Genomic DNA, 15815 nt, shown 5'->3' on the forward strand with positions numbered 1-15815 from the left:
GGGGGTTTGCAGCACACCCACCAGGCCTTGTGATCTCCATATTTAACAAAGGCAAAGCAGTGCCAGAGAAAAAGTCCAAGGAGAGCAACTGTGGAGGAAATTAGGACCTTTAATGCAAATGGTGACTAAAAGGTGACACAATAAAGTGGAAGCTGTGGACGTGCAGAGCAACTGAGGAGGAAATTAGGGTTAGAAACACAGATGAAGAGGTCAGCTGACTGAATGACGATGAGTGGAATACAACGGTCACTTATGAACACTGCAAACTGGAAGAGCTCAGCTACAAAACCTCCCTGGGAAACCCCATCTGCAGTCCTGTGTCCAGTCTGGGAGTCCATATTGTTAAAAAAGACAAAGCAGCACCAGAGAGGGTCCAGAGGAGAGCAACTGAGTCGGAAATAACCAAAGGAGCTGAAGGCCATGGTGATGAAGAGTTGGACAGAAATGAATAAGAAGACTCAGAGGACGTCAGGTTATCCAGCGTCCCAATTGCCAAAAACACACAGCAGTGCAAGAGAAAGAACGGAGGAGAGCAACCAGGCTGATTCAGGACCACCGAGAGCAACCAAAGAGGAAAGGGTGGAGGTGCTGGGACTTTGAGGTGACAAGATTGAACTGCTAAAAATGATAAAAATAAATAGAAATAGTGCAGTGGATCACAACTGTAAGAAAAGAAAAGACATAACAGCAGCAGAGAAAGTCCAGAAGAGAGTCGAGTGGGCTGATTCAGGACCACTGAGAGGGGAATGGACTGGAGGAGAAGAACCAGTGAAGCAAATGGTGACACAATGAAGTGGACACAAGTGACTAAGGAGGCTAATAGGACTTTAGGTTATATAGCGCCCTGATGTGTGCAGTACACATTTACAGGAGGTCCTACTACAGTCACATACCATGCTTGTGAGGACTCATTTGCAGTCCTACGTTGGGTTTGGGTCTCCATAAAGACACAGCAGCACCAGAGAAGGTCTAGAGGAGAGCAGCAGAGCAGATTCAGGACCACGGAGAGCAACTGAGTGGGGAAAGAATGAAGGAGCAGAACTAAATGGAGAAGGAAGTGGACAGAAACGGACTAACAGGGGGTCAGGTTATATAGCGTCCTGACAGCACAAGTCAGTGGAGGTCTACTTGAGTAGTTTAACACACTTGTGAGACCTCATCAGGGGTACTGAGTGCTGTTGTGGTCTCCAGGGTACAAACAATAGAAAGCAGCACAAGAGGAAAGAACAGAGGAGAGCAACCAAGGAGGAAAGAGTGAAGGACGTGAAGAGGTGACAGGAGTGAAGAGATTCAAGTTAGGAAGGACATTTGCACAGCTGAATGCGACAGTTACTTATTACTGCTACAATTCTAATACTTCACTGCACAAGGCTTTTAGGAAAGCAGACCTGCAGTCCTGAATTCAGCTTTGGGTCTCCATATTAGAAAAAGACACAGCAGCACTCGAGAGAGTCGAGAGGAGAGCAACAGGGCTGAATCAGGACCATGGAGAGCAACTGAGGAAGACTAAAGGAGCTGAGCCAATGGGAGATGAAGACTGAAGTGGTCAGAACTGAATAAGTTAACTAACAGGACGTTAGGTTATATAGCGCCCTGATGTTAAGGGAGGTCCTACTTCAGCAGCATAACACACCAGTGAGGTCTCATATGGAGTCCTGAGTGCAGCTTTGGGTCTCCATATTAGAAAAATACACAGCACCACCAGAGAGAGAGTCCAGAGGGGGACAACAGGGCTGATTCAGGACCATGGAGAGCAGCTGAGGAGGAACGAGTGAAGGCGCTGAACCTTTGAACTGACAACACTGAACTGTTTAAAAAGCTCATGATTATTAGTGCAGAAGATCACAACTGTAAGAAAAAAGAAAGACATAACAGCAGCAGAGGAAGGCCAGAGGGGGACAACATGGCTGACTTGGGACCATGGAGAGCAACTGAGGAGGAAAGAATGAAGGAGCTGAGCCAACCTGAAGTTAACAGAGTGAAAGATGGAATTGATTCAGGTTATATAGCGCCTTGATGCGTGGAGTAGACTGAAGCTGTATAAGTCACCAGTGAGGCCTCAGCTGCAGTGCTGTGCTCAGGTTTGGTGTCCATATTTAAAACAAAAGACAAAGCAGCACAAGAGAAAGTCCAGAGGAGAGCAGCACAGCAGGGCTGACTCAGGACCACGGAGAGAAACTGAGGGGGACAACACTGATGGGGCTGAATGTTTAAAGCAAATGGCCATTAGCAGGTGACACGTTAAAGTGGACAGAAGTGATTTAAGGAGGATAAAAGGATGTTACGCTATATAGCACCCTGACGTGCAGAGTACAAATGTAAGGGTGGTCCTACTTCAGCTGCACAACACACTGGCGAGGACTCGTCTGCAGTGCTGTGTGTCACTTGGGTCTCCATATCACAGAAAGACATAACAGCAGCAGAGGGGAACAACAGGGCTGGTTCAGGGTTGTATTGTGTTGTATTGACCCCCCCTCTTTAACCCCCACTGCACGCCCACTCACCTGGTAAGGGGTCTCTCTCTGAACTGCCACTCCTGAGGTTTCTTCCATTTTTTCCCTACAAGGTTTTTTTTGGGAGTTTTTCATTGTCTTCTTAGATAGTCAAGGGGCTGGGGGGCCGTCAATAGGCAGGGCCTGTTAAAGCCCATTGCAGCACTTCTTGTGTGATTTTGGGGTACACAAAAATGAATTGCATTGCATTGTAATCAGGACCATGGAGAGCAACTGAGGAGGAGCGACTGAAGAGCCTGAGGCGTTCATGATTGCTGCATTTCATTCATTTTTTGTTGGTTTTCTGGGGACATTTTTGGGCACCTTGGCAGCTCTTCAGGACCTTCTGATTATTTATTTATTTATTTATTTGCTTGTTTGTTTGTTTGTTTATTTATTGTTTCCCACAGAAGCCACACATTCTTACTGTCTTTCCAGGATGCCATCCTGAATTTGGTGCCTGGTGCTGTTTTGCGATGCGTGTGTCAGCCGTTGCTGTAAATTCCCAGAATTCCCTGAGAATGCGCGCTGTGTGACATCATCAGGGTGACCCCATAACTGGTCATATTCAGGTACCCCTGTCTGGATTCTCACAAACTCTTCATGTTGTTGTTTTCCTGAACCTTCTTTGACTCCTTCAGTCTTGTTTCGCATGTCTGGCTCGGTGAAGGACCGCTTTGTCATTTCTTGTCATGTCTGTCACTTCGTCTCCTGATCCTAAATTCCATTTTTTTTCCACGGTGGTGATTAGCCCATGGGTGGTCCCAGTTCTTATTTTAAAAGAAATTCTTCAAAAGGGACACAGTTAGGGACAGAAGTCCCACAAACATTAGATAGTGTTTTTTTATTTCACACAAAGAGCCCCCTAATAGATGTGACCAGGTAGTCGTGTGGTGGGCTGCAGGGGGCCTTCAGATCTCCACAGCTCGGTGCGCCGACTGCTCCGGTTGAATTTGTCTTCATCTCTCCGGTGCTCTCCCTGGCTGCCTTGCCCCAGTTTTATTTGTGACTTCATTGTCACATTGTCAAGTTGTCACATTGTCACATCACGTGTTTTGTTTCTTTTTTGTATTTCGTTTTTTCGCTCTTCCCTCCATGCTCTCCACTGCCCTGCTGTTGTGTTTTATGGTCTGCACTTAAAGAGCCCAAGCAGCTCTGTGAACCTCACATCCCTCTGTTCCCTTTCTAAATGTCGAGGTGACAGGGACCAGTGGGGGGGGGTGAGTTCAGTGACAGGCCAGGGGTCCCACTTTACACGCCACATCTTTCGATGCTGACCCTGGGGGTTTGAGTCGTCCTCGTTTTAGCTCGGCTCCACTTTGATGCGCCGCCCGTGGATGCGCCTCGCCAGCTGACAGTCGGGCCCCCGAGACGCCGCCGTCTTGACAGGTCTGCCGCTCGTCATCGTCTTCCTCTCTGCTTTTCATCTCTTTGAGCCCAGGCAGGCGATTCTGCGCCGACTTGACGGCTCGGCGTCTCCACGCTGTAATTAGTTTGAGACGCGTGATTTGGTGGCGAGAGCCTCAGTGCCTGGCCGGCTGTCACCTTCCTCTGTGGGCACTGCCATCATTGAACACCGTCTCCAGATGAGACCACTGTGGCCTCTCCTGGCAGGGTTAGCGATTGAGCGAGAAAGCGGCCCCCCAGAAAGCTTTAGATGGTAAAAAAAAAATCAGAGCAGCCGCTTCTCCGAGTTATCAGTGCTGTGCCACCACGGCCAAGACTCACACACACACCAGAGGAGGAACAAAGAGACCTGCCAGCCTTGTCACATGAGACGCTCACCCAGTCAGTGCCGATTGTCACCTGCTTTGGCTTTCTGCTCCTCCATCATCCTCCTCACCAGGCTGGCCATCTTCTCATCTTGTTTTCCATGCCGAGCCCCACCGAGGTCCACACCACAACACCCCAGCTCTACGCATTTAACTCAACCTTCAGGGTGTTGTCTGGAAAAAATAACTAGCAGTGTCTCCGTCTACAAATACACTTTTAATGAAAGAATTTCAAATGGGACGGGTGAGTTCAGGCCTCATGAGGTGGGGCCTCCTAAAAGACCCCTAAATGCAGGCCAGTACCCTTAACAGGCAGTCCAAATGAGGTCCCTTAAGCTACCATCTGTGGCCTTAACAATTCAAAACATAAAGAAATGACAAAATAGTCTCCAAGGGTGAGGATAACCACAAACCTCTGGCTTGTAAGACCAAATTGTTATAAAGGAAGGATTTGTGTAGGAAAATAATCCAAAGAAACCAAGGAATAAAACACCTAAAAGGTAAATCCAAATGACCAGGCGAGAAAATCCAAAAAACAAGAAATAACAATCATCATCATCATCTTCATCATCATCATTTTCATCATCACATAAAAGACTCAATGCAAAGTTAATGAACCTCTGACGGGGTCTCTCACTTCGACCTCTAGCTAAAGGAAGAGGGAGGAGTCAGCAGCGGTGATGTCAGCATGGCCCCACCTCCTTGGGGCTCCACCCACCAAACACATGCGATGGAGGCACATTTCAAAGGGCAGTACAACATTACAAAAATAACAGGAAACAGTTACAAATAGGAAAGAAAAGAATTCAAAAAATAACAAAGAAACGCGTTCTGTAAACCCACAGCCAAACATCAAACATGAGACGAGTGAACTCACATCTCCTCATCGGTCTTTTAGACTTGTGGACTCCAGGAGGCGCTGGTGAGCTGCCCTCAAACCTGACAAGGACCCTGCTTCCAAACAGGAGTGGGTGCCACCAGCGTCGTTATCCATATTTAACCCCACGTACACACAAATCAACCCCCTAGGTGGTCCGATGTGTTATATGGATTAAGTGTGGCCCCCCCTGGTCTCAGGGCGCTATATAACCTAAGCATCTCTTATCCTACTTAATGGCTTAGTGGCTTCAATCCTGTCACCTCTGAATTTACTGTCTTAAATCTTCTTCATTTGTACAATGCTATATTCTGTAGACCCTGCCGTTCTTTCTTAAACTCTGTGAAGTGCCGTGAGTGTGGGAAAGGCGCTATATAAATCAAATGTATTATTACCTCTTCATCTCTATTCCTCCTCACTTGCTCTCCATGGTCCTGATTCTGACGTTCTTCTTCTTCGCTAGACTTTGTCTCGTGCTGCTCTGCAGGGCTGTGAATTGTCACGTCTGCCGTGTTAAGTCGTCACACATAAATGTCCCTTGACGTGTTCTCCACAAAGCAGGGTGTGCTATGGGACCATACTGGATATGGAGACCACTCAATGAGTCCTCCTCATACAGCTGATATCTGACCACCCTTCGCTTGTATTGCACACATCGCAGGGCGCTATACAGCCTAACACCCCCCTCTTGGTTAAGCTCCATGGTCCTGAATCCAGCTCGGCGCCCCCCTCTCTAGACTCTCTCTAGTGCTAAAGTGGAGTGCAGAGCTGCGCCCCCTGCTGCCGATGAGCTGCCTTGACTTGGGCTCTACAGAGTGGGGTGCTATATAATGTAAGGTCCTGTTATTCTCTGTCTGCTTCAATGGCGTCACCTCTTCATCTCCATTTGGTTTTCCACTCCTCTTCGTTTAGCTCTCCATGGTCCTGACTCTGCCCAGTTCTTCTTCGCTGGACTTTCTCTGGTGCTGCTTTGTCTTTTTGTAATGTGGAGGACTCATTATGAGGTCGCACAAATGTGTTAGGCAGCTCCTCCATGTTTGTGAGATGCTGAGCCGCCCATCTCTGCTTCTTTTCTGTTTTGATGTTCATTATGTTCATCGATGTCTTGTGTTGAACATTTCAGGGTCTATGTGGGGTCAGTCACGTGTTTTTCCAGGTCTCTTGTGCTTTGTGGGTGGGCCCCAAGAGGCGGGGCCATCTTTCAGTCTTGGTCTTTGATCCGCCCCTCAGTCCCGGGATGGCCGAGGAGGCCCAGGGTTCGATTTGCGGTTCATTGTGGCCCTCACGGTTTGGGTGAGTCATCTTTTAGGAGTTTCAGAGTTTATTTGTTTCTCTCGATTTCTCACCTCTGCCCCATTTTTGACGACTTTTACCGGATTCCAAGTTGGGACGTTGGCTGCTTTCGTGTTGCCTTCACACTCATCCATTGTGCTTTTCTTTGCACTGTTTTGACTAGAAAAGAAAACCATTTTTAAAATATATTTATAAAGATTCCGTCCTGTTTGTGCCGTCGCTGTTGGGGGGCTTACTGCTATTTTGAAGCTTTAAAGTTTGGTGGGCAGTACCATCCCTACACCCCTCTCCCCCCACCCCGGTCTTTCAGAAGCCAGCAGGTTTCCTTGAGACTTTTTCTGGGTGCTCCAGTGAGGACGCTGCCTTGCCCCCCAGCTCGTGAAGACTGTGGAGGAGACCACCCTGACGCAGGACCCACTAAACTTGTAACAGCTGAGCTGCACTGTCCCACCTCTCATAATGTGAAGTACGTCAGTGCTGTCACCTCCTAAACTCCTCGACTCCTTTTGTCATCCAAATCAGCTGCTCTCCAGGGTCCTGAATGAGCCTCTCTGCTCCCCTCTTCTTTGTCTTGCACTGCTGGGGCTCTTTTGTAAAATGGAGACCTCCAGACGAGACCTCACTATTGTGTTCTACCATCCAGCATGGCCTGTCACTCCACCAATCAGGGTGGGACAGAGAAGCGTCTAACTTGGAGACCACAACTGGACTCCAGGGGTGACCTCACAGGTGGGCTGCACAGTCTCTGCTGACTCGGACCAAATATCCTAAAATGCTGTCTGCCTTTTCAAGTCACTTCTGTCCGTGTCACTTAGGTCACCTCGTCATCTTCAGTTGCTCTCCATAGTCCTGAATCGGCTCTGCTGTTCTGTCTTTGAGGTCAAGTGAAGATGAAAACTGCGCTGGGCACCCACAGGGTCTGACTGCAGACCTCCAGTGGTGGACCCCTCTGTGTCTGTTAGGACACCATAACATCCTTCAGGGGTCTGCAGTGGGAGTCTTGACATGACAGAGTGTCACTTAGTGGGTGACTGTGTGCCTGCAGGGCGAGATCAGTTTGGATTGTACGTATAGATTAAGAAAGTGCAGGGGTGGCACGGTGGCACAGTGGGTAGCGCTGGTGTCTAACAGTAAGGAGACCCGTCTGGGTTCGCTTCCCGGGACCTCCCTGTGTGGAGTTTGCAGGTTCTCTCCGTGTCTGCGTGGATTTCCTCCCAAAGACATGCAGGTCAGGTGCATTGGTGATCCTAAATTGTCCCTAGTGTGTGCTTGGTGTGTTTGTGCCTTGCGGTGGGCTGGCACCCTGCCCGAGGTTTGTTTCCTGCCTTGCACCCTGTGTTGGCTGGGATTGGCTCCAGCAGACCCCCGTGACCCTGTAGTTAGGATATAGCGGGTTGGATAATGGAAGGATGGAAGGATTGTGTCTGCACCACCCCTGACAATCGTGAACATACAGTGTGACTTCAGTAATTAAGGGGACTTAACGATGTGTCACAACACAAAGGGCCTTAACACAAAAGACACGACATTAACACACCCCACAAATGAAATATTTAAAGTCACAAGCGTCCCCAGTAGCTTTATGGGGTCCTGACTGTCACCTCTCCAGACTGCAGGGTGACACGACCCCCAGAGTTGCTTCTTCATTACCTAAAAGTCCCCTGACAGATACAACAGATAACGTTATTCATATTAGGTGGGCTCCTCTTCCTCAGCCCTCCTTGGGGGTCTGTGCAGCTCGGTGTCGACGTTTGTTATTCAGACCCCCCCAATGCCTCAGACCCTCTCTTAAAATAATGGCACATTATGGGGTCACACACACAATGAAAGGGCATGTGACATCTTTAAAAGACCCTCAGAGCATTGCCAAGGGGCTCAAGGGAGGTGACAGATGGGGTCTTCTTTCCTTCATTGCCTTGGTCCTGTGAGGTCACCTGCCGTGTTGATCGGGCACTGGACAGGACCCCTCCTGATGCCATGGGTGCAGTTGCCCTCATCTATCAATCTAAGATGCCCAGATGCACAAGCACTGAAGTGGCAGGAAGGTGAGCCCCCACGTGACCCCCTTTATTTGGACCCTGAGAGGCTGGTGCTGCTGCACCCAGTGGTGACGATGCCAGCTTATTAAAGACAATGAGCTGCCATCTTCATCCTCCTGGTGTTGAGGGCTCCTCTTTCTTCATTCACATCACGCCTGCTGCCCACCTCCCAGAGGGGGTCCTTCAAAGCGAGTGCGGAACGAGCCGATCGGCTTGTGATGTGGAGGATTAGACCGCCAAAGTCTCACTTCTGCGCCAACTCCCGGGTCATTAGAGTGCAATTAGCCAGCCTGGCAAAGCGAAGGGGAAGTGGGGGTCAACTTCAAAGGCAGGCTGCGCTGGCAGCCATTGGCCCCCCTCCATAGTTTCATATTTCTGCCTGCCTTTGCATGTTGAGGGTGACTGGGGGGGTGCGGGGAATCATCCAGACAGACCTGGCAGGACCATGGTGGGCTCAAAACTACACCTCCCGAGTGTCAAGGGGTACATGATGCATGTCCTGGTGCCACCAAAACCACCTGCCGTTGGTAAATTCTGAACATGTGACCTCTTTCTGGCCCACAGGTTACACAGCTCAAGAGATGACCCTGGTCCTGTCCATGAATACGTTCTGCGAGCACAGAGCCTCGGAAGGAGACCCCGAAATCCCAGAGTACCAGCCCCTCTGGGAGAGCGAGCCCTGCTTCAGGGTCCATACTGCAGGGGGCACCCCGCTGGAATGCGCTGCTGATCACTTGGCACAAGGTAACTCGCCATTGTGGGTCAAGTGTGCGGTTGGCATGGTGACTGGGGAGGGGCACAATTAGGAATGAAGAACCCCCAAGATAGTCCAGAATGAGACCACCTTGACCATTTAGAGGATGCTGGCTCATACTGGCCGATTTAGAACCTAGTGAAAAACTGAAGTGATGGGGAGGGGCTATGGGCGGGGCTGCTAGCAGAGATGGGAGGGGCCAAGGGCAAATGGCAGGGTAAAAGAAGAAGCTGGGGTGGAGTGTCAAGGGTCAAAAGAGAGCCCTGTTTGCGGGGGTCTGCACAGCAGGGGGCACCCCGGTGGCATACACTGCTAATCACCTGGCACAAGGGGCGACAGCACTGTCATGGTAACTGGGGAGTAGAGTAATGAGGGGTAAGCCTCAGCCTCAGGGGGATTCTGGGTAAACTGATAGACCTGAACACCTGATAGCTGAGGCCACCTTGACCTCTCGAAGTGGACGCTGGCTTGAACCTGATGAACCTGAGGCAAGAGAAAAGGAGGGGCTAGGGGCGGGGCTACTTACACAGACAGGAGGGGCAAATAGAAGGGAAAAGGAGAGCAGGGAGGGGTTACTGGCAGAGATGGGAGGGGCCATGGCCAAGTATCAGGGAAGTAGAAGCTAGGGGTGGGGCTAATGGCAGAGAGGAGGGGCAAAAGCAAACAACAGAGGAAAGGAGGAGTTGGGGTGAAGTGTTTAGAGGAAAGGAGAGCACTGCGTGTGGGTCCATACTGCAGGGGGTGCCATGCTGGAGTGCCCAGCCGATCAATTGGCACAAAATGGGTCAGATGGGTTGGTGTCATGGTAACTGAAGAGGTGCATAATGAGGGCTTAGCAACTGTCCCAGCTGGATTCTGGACCGAGTCTTTGTCAAATGGACACCAGCTCTCATTCTTTGTGGTCTTCCTCATTTCATTACTGTGAGGAAAGAGAAGCTGAAAAGGATGCCATGCCCTCCTATAATCTGTCCCCACTGTTATCGGCACCAGCCACGATGCTCTACAGAGCAGTACGTGTCCACCTGCTGGGGGCGCTCCACGTGCCCTTTCAGTTGAGCAGGCAGTGACGTGTAGAGGGCGCTACAGACAACCTACTAAGCTAGAATAAAAAAATCAGGGAACCCCAAGGACAGAGTGACAGGGTGTGACACATGGAGTGACAACAGAGTGAGCCAATGACAATTGCTGAGGCTACCTGAGCCTGCCTACACACTGTGGTGCCCTGACTCCAACCCACACACACACCAATAGTCTTTGACCCTCCTCTCCTTCCTGCCTGACCACAATGGCCACTCTCTGCCCCCTGCCAGGTGAGCCCATGCCAACTGCTCCTCTCCCGACTCCAAGCTCAAAGGCTTTATGGCCAGAAGGACGTTTGGCTCCCCCTCTTCATCTCTTTTGGGGCCGAGGCAGACCACAGAAATCTTGTCTGGAATTTCATCTCTGAGTGAGTCCCACCACTCCAATGCCAGTTTGCCACCCGAGCAGGCAGGGGGCTGACGTCCTGGCGGACAGAAAGGGGCAGCCATGCAGCAAGGTTTCGTTTGAAAGTCACGTTTTTATGAAACGCCATGTTAGGGACAGGGCAAGGGCATCAGGTCACTGGGGGCTTTTACTGCAGCCATCTGCATTGTGACCGACTCCAAATTGTTGTATTGCAGCTGAGTGTCACTTCCGAAGAGGGACCGTCCCGGTGGCAGCATCCAGGATTGCATACTTTAAGAGGAAGTACGTCGAGGAGAAGGACCCTCACCCGGCCCTGCACGGCTTGTGCCCACGAGTAAGTCTTTGGACTTTATAGTGCCAGCGTGTGGCGGGGGGGGTTCAGTGACACGCAGGCCTGGGTGACAGGGAGTGTGTCTCTGTGTCCTTTAGTAAGAACAGTCAGTCCTACTGCATGTTATATAGCGAGAATGAGAACTAAGTAATATAGTGCCCTCCACAGTCCTTCTAACTGCATGTTGGATTGTGCCATTCACAGAGTAATCAGTCGATCAAACTAAATGTTATATAGCGCCATTCAGGAAACACCACGAGAATCACCCAATCACATTGGACACTCCGTAGTGTACACAACAGAATGGAGAACTTGGTCACTCAGGCCACGTGCTATTTAACGCCATTCCTGGAACAATGAAGAATCAGCCCATTCCACTTGGGCCCTGTAATGTGAGTCCATCAAAAAGTGTGATATAGTGCCTTTCATTGAGTCTAGCCACACGGTATAAGGTGTCTGTCATAGTCCATCCGACTGTATGTCATATAGCGCCATTCACAGAATGATGGATCAGTCCGCACACAACAGTGGAAGATCCATAGTTTTCAACAGAAATTGGTCATTCAGACTATATAGTGCCATGCATGGAATAATGAAAGCATTGCTTATTCAAGCGATAATTGTCACACAGTGCCATTCACAGAACAATCAGATTGCGTGTTATTTATATAGTGCCATTCATGTAGTGACATAAGGGTCAGTCAATCACATTGGACGTTCTATAGTTCCAAAAGAATTTCTCACCGTGTAAGTTATTGTTGTTTTCAAAAGAATGGAAAGATCTGTTAATCAAGCTGTATGTTATATAGTGCCTTTCACAGAACAATGGAAGGATCAGTCCATCAAAGTGTGTCGTATTCTGCCATTCACTGAATAATAAATGGATGAATTGGTCCATCGGACTTTGTTATGCCATTCACAGAATAACAGGAGAATTAAAGTGAAAGTTATATAATGCAATTTACAGACTGGTACAAAAATCAGCCCAGTAGACTTTGGGATATAGCGCCTTTCATAGATTAATGATAGACTCAATCAGTCTAGCTGCATGGTATAAAGGGTCTCTCACAGACTAGTGGAGGTTCAGTCAGTTATATAGTGCCATTCAGTCACTCCATCAAATTACGTTATATAGTGCCATTCATGGAGTAAAGGAAGACTCTGTCAATCAGACTTTCTTATTTACAGTAGAATGAAAACATCAGTTAATCAAATTTTAAGTTATGGATAGATAATCACAGAAAAAATGAAAGAATCAGGCAATCACATGCGTGTGTATATAGTGCCATTCACAGAGTGATTGAAGAAGCAATGTGCAGGCTACAGTATACAAAGCCATTTATGGAGCAGTGGAACAGTCAATGGATCGATTTGTAAATTACAGGCTAACAGGATCACCAGTCACTCCAACTTTATTATATGGTGCCATTCCCAGTGCCATAAAAGTGTGTGCAGTGTCACATTGTATGTTACACTACTCAGTGTGTGCCATTGCCCTTTTATCTCCCAGTGCCATTCCAGTTATTCCACACTGTTGCCCATGGTGTGTAACCCAGTGCCCTCTTTCCAAAGGCACTTTATGCAGCTGGGGTCCTCGTCCTAATCCCCTTCATCACTTTATACCCTTTACTCAGGTCACCTCCTAGGCTCCGTTTGCTTTGCAGATTCGCCCAACTCAGTCGTTCTTCTTCAGTTGCTTTCCATGGTGCTGAATCTTAATCGGCACTCGCCTTCTAGGCCGCTCTCCATGGTGCTGAAATCAGCCCCGTCTCCCTCCTTTAGACATTTTCTATAGTTGCTTTGTCTATCTTGAGGTAAGGGCACAGAGACGAGGTCTCACCGGGGCGTCATACATCTGAAGACCCTCGACTTGTGCTGCACACATCTGGGATGGTTTATGACTTAACATTCTAATTCACTTCTTTCAAACCACTGTATGTCCCCTCTTAGCCTCCTTTTGGTTTTCCAACTTCAGCCTTTTCCCCACAGTTGCTTTCCATGGTTCTGAATCAGCCCAGTCTCTCTCCTCTAGAATTTCCATACAGACATGAGAAGCATTAGATGAGGGGAGTGAAGGCCGATCAGGAGATAGCAGCCGCATATAGCAGTCATCGACAGCGAAACACGAATCATGAAAGCTGCCATGTGGATCAGGCAACATGAGCAGAAGGGTTGGTATTGTTAGTGGGGGCAACTGTGGTGTTATGAACCTGGTTAACGTCAGCCTCCTTACAAACACGAGAACTACACTACACCCACCAGTACAAACGGCATGGAGGAAATAAAAAAAAAAATATTATTGGAGTCTGACAGGAGTGTTTAGGCCTCTGGCCTCCTCAAGTCTGCAGGCTTTAGGCCCATAGGGCGTGTTTAGGCCTCGGGCCTCCTCAAGTCTGCAGGCTTTAGGCCCATAGGGCGTGTTTAGGCCTCGGGCCTTCTCGCAGCTTTGGGGTTTCCTGCTTTTGTTTTGAGTTTTAAGCCTTAAGCATTTTTTAGGTTTTAGGCCTTTGAGTATGGGAAAGGTGCTATAAAATTAAAAAATGTATTATTATTATTAATATTATTATTATTTTTATTATTATTATTATTATTAGGCCTTAGACTTTGTTTTAGTTTTTTTTTTTGGTTGGTCTGCATTTATTTTCAGTTTTTAGGCCATGGGTCCATGTTGGTTTTTAAGCCTTAGGCCTTTTAGTTTTTAGGCTTTAGGCCCTTGTTATTTTATTTTTTTGACCTAGGCCTTTTGTATGCCTCAGTCTTTGTTTTATTTTTTGGAGTGTCTGCCTTTCTCTCTGAGCTCTTTTTTTTAATTATTTTTTAACCCTTTGGCCCATTTCAGTTTTTTTTTCTTGACCCAGGCCTTTTTTCATTTTTAGGCCTTAGGCCTTCTTTTAGTTTTAGGGGTCTCTGCTTTTCCTTTGAGTTTTTAGGTCAGTTTTGTGTTTTTTGTGTTTACTCCTTTTTCATTTTTAGGTCTCCGTCTTACTTTCTGTTTTTGGGGTGTCCACTGTTTCGTAGTTTTAAGGCTTTAAGCCTTTCTTTAGTTTTTAGGCCTTAGGCCCCTTTTTTAGTTTTTGGGCCCTGCCTGCCACCTGCAGCCCCACCTCTGTCTTTCCCATCTGTGGTTTGCCCATTAAATGGCTTTGGCAGGGCCTTGCACTGCCTTATTGTTGTATACCACCATTGTCATCGTTCCCTCATCTCTTTTGTGTCCCCTGCAGGTGAGGCCCGGCTTTGAGGACCGCACCCACGTGCTGAGGCTGTCCCTGGACAAGCTACGCTTCATTGAAGACCCCGAGGCCTTCCTCCGCCGCTCCGTCCTCATCAACAACCTTCTGCGGCGGCTGCGGACGGAGATCCTCCTCCAGAGTAACTGGTGCTTCCCCGCGCCTCTTCAGCTGTCCGCCGTGCCCAGCCCCCCAAACGGCCACTGCCCGTGGGAGACCCCCGCCGCAGCCTCGTGCTTCGGCCAGACCGAGAGGCCGTACCGCAAGCGTTTGCGCGCGACGCCGCAGCCCGACGACTGCCTCGATGGCTGTTGTTGTTATTATGGGGGCTGCTACTTGCGGCTGCCCTTCCCTGTCTGCCATGAGACCCCATCCTCCTCCACCTCCTCCTCCTCGTCCCCCTTCTGCTCGTCATCCTCAGCCCTCGGCCACCAGCACGTCACGTACGAGGAAGAGGCCAAACTGGACAGGCTCTACCCCCACGCCAGCCTGCCGAGACCCGAAAGGCAGCACGAGATGCGGGAAGCCGAGGGTCCGACCAAGCAGGAGCTGACGTTCGGCTGTGTGGGAGACGATGGGGCGTCGCAGCTTGACCACGTGCTTCAAAGTGACTTGCTAGCTTGGGAGAAGGACGTGGAGCCGCTGGCCTGGCGGGAGGACATCCAGGGGACGCAGCACGAGCCCCCGTTGTGCTGTACGGCGGGGAGGAAAATGTAAAGCGGCAGACGTTTGGGGGAGATGCCCTGAGACCCCTCTGATCTCGGCGACTGGCCCTTTAGCAGCCTGAGGAGTGGACAGAGTGAGTCGTAGGGCCACTTGGGGGGACAGAGAGGCGGCCTTGGCTGGCGAGCCGAGCAGAACTCCGACTGGTGCCTTAGCTTCTCTTTTCATCGGTTTGTGACTCGGCGTCCTTGCCATCAGGTTTTCAGTTGTGGACGATGAGCTCAAAACGTGAAACGGTCTTTGTGGGACGGGCAGTGGCATGACACAATGGCCATGGACCGTGCCACCCCAGCCCCTGAGCCCCCCCCCCAGACAGGGGTTCAAATGTTGTCTTTTCTTTCCTTTTCCTTTTTCTTTTTGCCCGTTGTGTTGGCTCACTTTTGTAATTCATTTTTGATTTGAACCCAGGGCCGGAGCCTGAAGTGAGGCCTGGGTGGACGAGTGCTGGACGGCGGCCTGCCCTGCTGCCTATCATTAAAGAGGGAAGGTGGACCCGAGCCGGAATGGCGTCTGACTGCTTATTCTGATTGAGTGTGACCCCCGAGTGCCACAAGGGTGGTGACTTTGTGTGTGGCGCTGCCAAGTGTGCTGCCCAGGTCTTATATTGTTTGTATGCGTGAGGGGTATCCAGTCCAGGGTTAGGACCACCAAACAAACATCAAAACCCAGGTCAGACATCCAAAGAAGCTCCAGCTGACCTGAGGGGTCTGCACTGAGGGGTCCCGCACTAAACTGTTTCAGGTCATCCCCACCCTTTAGAAATAATTTGAATTGAAAGACTCAAGAAAGAGAGAAGTCGATGAAGTAAAGACACCCCAATAGCATCTGTCCACTACCTGGACGCCATGACAGCCACATGAT

The 15815-nt window shown here is 49.5% G+C and overlaps 1 protein-coding gene across 4 annotated transcripts in view; it reads left to right on the forward strand.

The window, feature by feature from the left end:
• The window catches only part of sertad4 (SERTA domain containing 4), a 31418-nt gene extending 15972 nt beyond the window's left edge, over positions 1-15446 (forward strand). For all 4 annotated transcript variants that reach the window (XM_051925444.1, XM_051925445.1, XM_028796318.2 and 1 more), the window contains 3 exons: positions 9038-9217; positions 10889-11007; positions 14226-15446. In XM_051925444.1, the coding sequence (XP_051781404.1) occupies positions 9055-9217; positions 10889-11007; positions 14226-14948 (1005 nt within the window). In that variant the 5' untranslated portion in view covers positions 9038-9054 and the 3' untranslated portion in view covers positions 14949-15446. The remainder of the gene's footprint in view (positions 1-9037; positions 9218-10888; positions 11008-14225) is intronic.
• Positions 15447-15815: the final 369 nt, after the last annotated feature.

Source organism: Erpetoichthys calabaricus, chromosome 3 (assembly GCF_900747795.2).
Source record: "Erpetoichthys calabaricus chromosome 3, fErpCal1.3, whole genome shotgun sequence".
NCBI classification, from domain to species: Eukaryota; Metazoa; Chordata; class Cladistia; order Polypteriformes; family Polypteridae; genus Erpetoichthys; species Erpetoichthys calabaricus.